The sequence below is a fragment of the Bos indicus genome, chromosome 27, assembly GCF_029378745.1.
Source record: "Bos indicus isolate NIAB-ARS_2022 breed Sahiwal x Tharparkar chromosome 27, NIAB-ARS_B.indTharparkar_mat_pri_1.0, whole genome shotgun sequence".
Classification (NCBI taxonomy): Eukaryota; Metazoa; Chordata; class Mammalia; order Artiodactyla; family Bovidae; genus Bos; species Bos indicus.
The window spans coordinates 1,131,124-1,138,063 of NC_091786.1; the positions used below are offsets into that span (position 1 = coordinate 1,131,124).

General features: G+C 56.9%; 1 protein-coding gene across 6 annotated transcripts in view; it reads left to right on the top strand.

Moving 5' to 3' along the window:
- The window catches only part of CLN8 (CLN8 transmembrane ER and ERGIC protein), a 67,048-nt gene that overhangs the window by 46,649 nt on the left and 13,459 nt on the right, over nt 1-6,940 (top strand). For all 6 annotated transcript variants that reach the window (XR_011564569.1, XR_011564568.1, XM_070781749.1 and 3 more), the window contains one exon: nt 2,239-2,851. Coding sequence is in view for 4 of the 6 variants with exons in the window: in XM_070781749.1 (XP_070637850.1) it covers nt 2,315-2,851 (537 nt within the window). In the remaining 2 variants the exon portion in view is untranslated. The remainder of the gene's footprint in view (nt 1-2,238; nt 2,852-6,940) is intronic.

Below are 6,940 nucleotides of genomic sequence, written 5' to 3' on the forward strand. Positions count from 1 at the left end.
GGCCAGTGGTTTCCCTGGTTCCTGGGTGCTGGGAGCCGCCCTCTCCTCTGCCCTGGCTTCTCCTGTGTCTTCAGAGGTGGGTGGTCAACTCTGCTGCGGCCTCACGTCTCCACTTCCCACCCTCCCGGGCCCTCTGCCTGGCCCCTCAGGACCGCACGTCTCTGTGTGCCGCCTGGTGGGCAGCAGGAAGGTCAGAGGCGGGGACGTGGCATGGGGGGTGCTGGTTTGTTCTGGGCTTTCTCTCCAGGATGACTGGGTTTGGTTTGGTTTTTAACTTGGCTCACAGTTAAAACCACCTGCAGCACACAGGAGACGTTCACACGCTTTCAGTTGCATTTACTTGGTTAGGAAAAGGAAGCCACTAAACCACTGCTTCTCAGAGTCGCAGGGCCCTAGAGCTGGGGGCACTGGGCATGTTCAGTGGTTCTGTACCTGCTTAGGGCACCTGGGCATGTCAGACATGCCCGCAGCTGGCCCTTCAGGGCAGTGAGGGCAGGCCCTGGGCAGGTGCCCGGGGCGCCCTGCGTGATTGAAAGGAACAGGTGAGTCCTCAGGCGGTCTGAGTCCCCGGCCCCGCTCTGAGGGCCTGGACGTGGTGGTCAGAGGTCTGTGGAGCGGCCTGGGCTCACCTGGCTCCTGGGAATCCGCGGTCCCATGAGCCGGGCAGACCCCCAGCCAGCAGCCCCGCATCGGCTCCTGCCCTCCTCTCCGCCGACCTCCATCCTGCAGTCAGACTCCGGCTCCTGGGTTCCCTCTCCTAAACTGTGGAGCCGGGGTCAGAACCTACCGCCCTGTTCCTGGTTCTTTAGTCCCGGGGCCCCAGGGTCCGCCAGCCTTGGAGAAGAGGCCTCTGTACAGGCCACTCCCCTGGAGAGCTCGAGTTGTTTAGTCAGAGCTTTTCAGGGTCACAGGGGAAGGGGAACCCCCATTTCAAGACAGAGCTCCATGAAGTGAGGTGCTGGCTCGGAGTGCAGTGCCAGGGGGACGTGTGAAGGGAGGGGGCGGACAGGATGAAGGCTCGGGAGGGGCTGCCTTTCAGCAGAGCTTAGGGTCGCACGGCCCCTGTGTGGAGCCTGGCTCTGGACGGTGAGGCTTCCTTCCATCTGCCCGGCCCACTCCTATCGGAGCTGGTCCTCACCCTGTTTAGCTGGAAGCTGACCACTGCGGGACCAGATGGCTCCGGGCTCTGTTCTGAGAGGGTCAGGCAGGTGTGGCCACGGAGGACAACAAAGCCCGTGGTGCTCACAGGGCCTGGAGGTGGGGCCCGGGGCTCAGAGGGCAGAGGGCAGGACAGAGTGGGATGGAGGCCACGGCCTGTCCTGGGGTTTGCTGGGAAAGGCAGGCAGGGTGGGGTGAACACGAGACTGGCCTGTTCTAGTGATTTCTCTGGGCTTTGGGCGACAGGGGTGTTCTGAGCTGCCAGGCACCCGGCCGGGGTGATCCAGGCAGAGGGGTGTCCTCTCCCGGGGGATAGGGCAGGTGGCAGAGGCTGGGCCTGGCCGGGGGGGTTGGCACAGGTCATGGGCGGCTCCTGGTGGGCCCTTGGCTAGTAGGGTGGTGTCTAGGGAGTCCAGATGTCAGAACATCACAGTAGACAGAAATATAGATATATACACACACACAGATGTGTACATACATAGATGTACACACAGGTGTACACAGATACACGCACACATAGATGTACACAGATACACACAGATGTGTACACACATAGATGTACACACACACAGAGATACACGTATGCACAGAGATCAGAGAGATACATGCACACACAGATGTATACACACAGATACACATACAGATGTACATACAGAGAGATACATGCACACAGATGTACACACACAGAGATACACACAGATGTGTACACACATACACATATGCACAGGGATCAGAGATACACACACATAGATGTACACACATAGATAGACATACAGATTACACACAGAGATACACGCACACACAGATGTACACACAGAGATACACACAGAGACGTGCACACACAGATGAGTCGGGCCAGTGTCTTTCCCTGCCCCGTCCACACCCCCTCCGTCTGTCATGTCACTGTCTCTTATGCGTCTTTCCCTCCAGTGGAAGCTTTCTTGCTGTGTGTGTGTCACCCAGATGCAGGAGCACAAGGTGGGGGCTTGTTGCCCGTGCTGTGACCGTCTTCCTGGCGCGGGCGCGGCCTGCGTGCCGCTCTGTCCGGCCAGCAGAAGGTCAGGCTCTGTTCTTCCCCAGGGTGAGGACGGGCGCATGAGGGTCCGGGGGCTGCGGCCCTGGTGCAGCGTGTGGACCCCGGCCTGGCTGAGACGACATGGGCAGCATGAGCCTCCTGGGCGCTGGTGCCCTTGACCTGGACTACACCTCCGGGCGGGTCCGCGGGGTGCTGGTGGCCGCCGGCTGTGCCTTCTACCTGGGCGTCTTCGTGGTCTGCCACCGGCTGTCCTCCTCCCTGAACGCCACCTACCGCTCGCTGGCGGCCCGCGAGCAGGTCTTCTGGAACCTGGCGGCCACACGTGCGGTCTTCGGCATCCAGGGCACCGCGGCGGGGCTGTGGGCGCTGCTGCTGGACCCCGTGCTCCAGGCTGACAAGGCACTCGGCCAGCAGGACTGGTGCTGGTTCCACATCACCACGGCGACCGGCTTCTTCTTCTTCGAGAACCTCGCCCTTCATGTGTCCAATGCGCTCTTCCACACCTTCGACGGCTTCCTGGCTGTGCACCACCTCTTCGCTTTCCTGGGGTTTCTCGGGTCTGCGGTCAACCTCCAAGCCGGCCACTACCTGCCCATGGTCACGCTGCTCCTGGAGATGAGCACGCCCTTCACCTGCATCTCCTGGATGCTGCTGAAGGTAGGCCCCCCACACCTGCTCAGTCTGTTCCTCCATAGCCTCTGCGCCCGGCCGCAGTCCCTTCACCCCTGACGCCCCTGCTGCTGGCCCCTTGTGGCCTGTGCTGTCCCCAGGCTGGGTTAGAGCTTAAAGGCAGTAGGAAGCTCATTCTGATCGAATTGCATTTTAATAATTTTCAGCAGGCTTCCAGCCATGGCAAAAGAAGACGTGCTGGATGTCGTGTCTGCCGTGGTGGACAGGGCTTTCGGTAGATGCTCACTTGGTTCCTGTGTCGCGTCTTCATGGTGGCGCTGTGGCTCAGGAGTTGCGGCTCACGGGTTTAGTTGCAGACGCCCCCTGGCGAGTGGGATCAAACCCGTGTCCCCTGCCTTGGAAAGTGCAATTTTAACCTGGACCGCCAGGGAGGTCTCAGTAGACAGTATTCGTAAGCCCTTGAAAATGTGCTTTTTCTGTGTGTCTCTTGAAGGTTTTATTTCACGTTGCATTATTTTACACACATCTTCGTGGCCAGCACAGCATTGTCAGCCGTAGGACACGTGTGCAGCAGGTTTCTGGAGCTTACTCGTCCCGTTTGATTTGAAGCCTGCTGCCTGTTGATGGGTACCTCCCCGCTGCCTCCCTGCCACCCCCGGCAGCCGCCCTCCACCGTTTGACTTAGGGCTGCCGGATGCCTCGTCCACATGCACTTGTGCCGTCTCTCCTGTCCTGGTTTGTGTCACTGGGTGAACGTCCTCCGGGTCCGGCCGTGTTGTCGCACACTGAAGAGCTCCCTCCTTTTCTCGGGCTGGAGGGTTTCCCGTTACGAGTGTGAGCGCGTTCTCCTCGCCCGCCGTCCGTCAGGGAGCGGTCGGGGGTGCTTCAGCCTCAGTCACTGTGACTCGCGCTGCGGTGAACTCAGGGGCGCTGAGGCCCTTCCAGATCCTGGTTTCGGTTCCTTTACTGGGCCCTAAGGCAGTTCCGGTTTTAGAAACAAACCCCCCCGCGCTGTTCCCCACAGTGGCTGCACATTCTTTGTTCCCACCAGCAGCGCAGAGTTCGAGGTTCTCCATGTCCTCAGCAGTGTATGCTTTCTTTATTTCTTGGCTGTTGGCTCATTGCCTTCGGTCTTGTTTCTCCCTGATGACTGGTGACAGGGAGCATGTTTTCATTTCATCTGTCTGTGGGCCATTGGTATGTCATCTTTGGAAAACCGTTCAAGTCCTTGGCCCACGTTTCAATCAGAGTCTTTGTTATTTTTTACTGTTGAGTTGTAGTCCTGTTTTAAAAAACAATTTTATGTACTTATCTATTTATTTTTGGCTGTGCTGGGTCTTCGTTGCTGCTCACTGACTTTCCTCTCGTTGCAGAGAACAGGGTCTTCCCTCCAGTTGCGGTGGCAGGCTTCTCTTGTTTCGGCTCGTGGGCCCTGGGGCTCGTGGGCTCGGTAGCTGCGACTCCTGGGCTCCAGAGTGTAGGCTCAGTAGGTGTTGCTCAAGGGCATAATTGCTGTGCAGCACGTGGGGTCTTCCTGGATCAGGGGTCAAGCCTGTGTCTCCTGCAGTGGCAGGCGGCATTCTTTACCACTGAGCCACCAGGGAATCCCTGGAGTTCATATGTTCAAGATTAATCTCTTATTAGACATATGGTTGGCAAATATTTTCTCCCACTTTGTAGGTTGCCTTTTCCCTCTGTTGTTTCCTTTGCTTTGAAGAAGCTTTGTAGTTTGCCGTCCCGGTTGTTTATGTTTCCGTTGCCTTTGTTTTTGGTGTAATGTTCGTCAGAAGATGCGGTGTCTCCAGCCTTGTTCTTTTCTTTGAAGGTTGATTTGGGTATTTGGGGTCCTCTGTGGTTTCGTGTGAACTTTAGACTTTTATTGTTGTTACAAATGCCCTTGGCGTTTTGGCAGGGGTTACACTGTACACCTGCCATGTGGCTCAGATGGTAAAGAATCTGCCTGCCGTGCGGGAGATCTGAGTTCGATCCCTGGGTCGGGAAGATCCCCTGAAGAAGGAAAAGGGAACTCACTCCAAAATTCTTGCCTGGAGAGTCCCATGGACAGAGGAGCCTGGTGGGCTACAGTCCAGGGGCTTGCAAAGAGTCGGTCTCGACTGAGGACCTGACGTACCTTACACTGAACCTGTAGGTGACTGGGACCTCCCTGGTGAGTTTCCAGTTCAGTTATTGTGTTCTTCAGCTCCTTGGTTTCCGTTGGGACTTTGTTTATATTTCATCTGTTCACTAACGTTCCATTTTTATAAACTGTGTGTTTCTCTTGGCCGCACGGGGTCTTTGCCGCAGCACACAGGCCCTCTCTGGTTGCCATGTCGGGCTTCTCGTCGCCGTGGCTTCTCCTGTTGCAGACCATGAGCTCCAGGGCACTCAGGCTCAGGAGCTGTGGCACGTGGGCTTCACTGCTCTGCGTGTGGGGTCCCGGACCCGGGACCAAGCCCTGTCCCTGCACTGGCAGGCGGATTCCCAGCGCCTGGGCCACCAGGGAAGCCCAGTGTCCCACTCTGTCCGTGTGTCCTCCTGCCCCCGGGGAGCATCCTGTGCCAGTCCCAGGGACTCCCCTCAGCAGGGCTGGGGATGGGTCTTGTCCCTCTGTGTGGAGTGAAATGTTGTGCCTCATCTCCGGGCCTCTGTTGGAGTCTGTGCGTCAGAGGGAGCTGACCTCTTCCCAGATCGCGGTCAATCGGCCCAGCCCAGGCCCTGGGCCTTCTTGTCAGCATCCTCCTGGGGGAGGGTGGAGGCTGTGGCTTTTGTCTGCTCACAAGTTGGGGTGCTGGACGCCCCAGCCCCTCCCTCTTTGGCGTGAAGCAGGGAGCTGGGGTCTCCTCCTGACCCCAGGGTGCTGTGGGACATGGACCGTCCTGTCGCTCCTGGGGGCCTGTCCTGGCGGCAGGGCCCTTTCCGTGGGTCCCTGATTCCTCACGACGGAGTTTGCCTGTGGCCTGCAGCTCACACAGGCCTCCCCCAGCGCCCCTCACACGTCAGGCACTGGGGAGGGGGTCTTTGGCAGCTCCTCCCGAGGTGGGGCGGCCCCCCTCCTCAGGAAGCAGACAGACCCCAGCTGTGGGGGGGATCCCAGAGGGAGGCACTTTGTTTGGGGTCTTTTCCCTCTGAAGTGTTTGGATGCCATTCACTTAGGATGGAGATGAAAAAGGGGGGTCTGGGAATGGGACCCCCTTCTTGCAGCCTTGCTGTGTTCACCACGTGGCCAGCGGCCCCACAGCAAAGCTGTCCCCTCAGCTAGGACAGCTCAGAGCCAGTGTGTCCAGGTAGACTAGTTCTAGTTCAGGTCCTGTTGAGCCTTGGGAGTAAATGCCACTCAGATGCTGAAACCCCTCTAAGCCTTTCATAAAGCTGCCGAGTTCTTGCTTCGTAGGGCTTCGGGGTCCAGGCACTCTCGCCGTGGACTCTGGTTTGATGAGATGCAGGCGGTGTCAGGACCGGACGTCACCACCGTGTGATGTAGTTTACACCCCAGATGGGCTCATGCTTCTGTTTCCTCCTTCAGTTTGGTTCTGAAATGCTGTTTAGAAATAATAATAAATAAATTACACACTCATACATCTAAGCTGGTTCATCCAGAGAGACACTAATCCAGGTGTAGATGAATTGATATTAAAAAAAAAAACAGTGAATTTATGTATAAATATATACTAGGCACACTACTTGCTGGGACCCAAGCTAGACAAAGGAACCTTGCATGGTTCAGTCTCAGATTGTTACTGACCCAGCTTTTCTCAGAGCATTTGGTGATGATGAATGCAAAAATTTTAGTGCCTGAGTAAGAGCAAAAATGCTCAGTTCTCAAGCTTGGAGTTTTCTGAACTTAATGCAATTATTGTAGGAGTAAAAGTTCATGCTTCTGGTGTAGACGTTAGTGATTTAAGATGACTGCTTTCAGCACGTGGGGAAACCGTGGGAAAGAGGACATTTAGTGAACTTTGGAGGAGACCACTCAGTGGGTGGAAGATGGCTTGCTGGCCTCTTGGGTGGAAAGGATGAGCAGTGGCCCCCCGTCCCCCAAGCATCCGCAACTCACTCTGCACTTTGTGTGTGCACCCCAGGGCACGCTTAGCTAACGTCCCCACTCTGCAGTTTGTA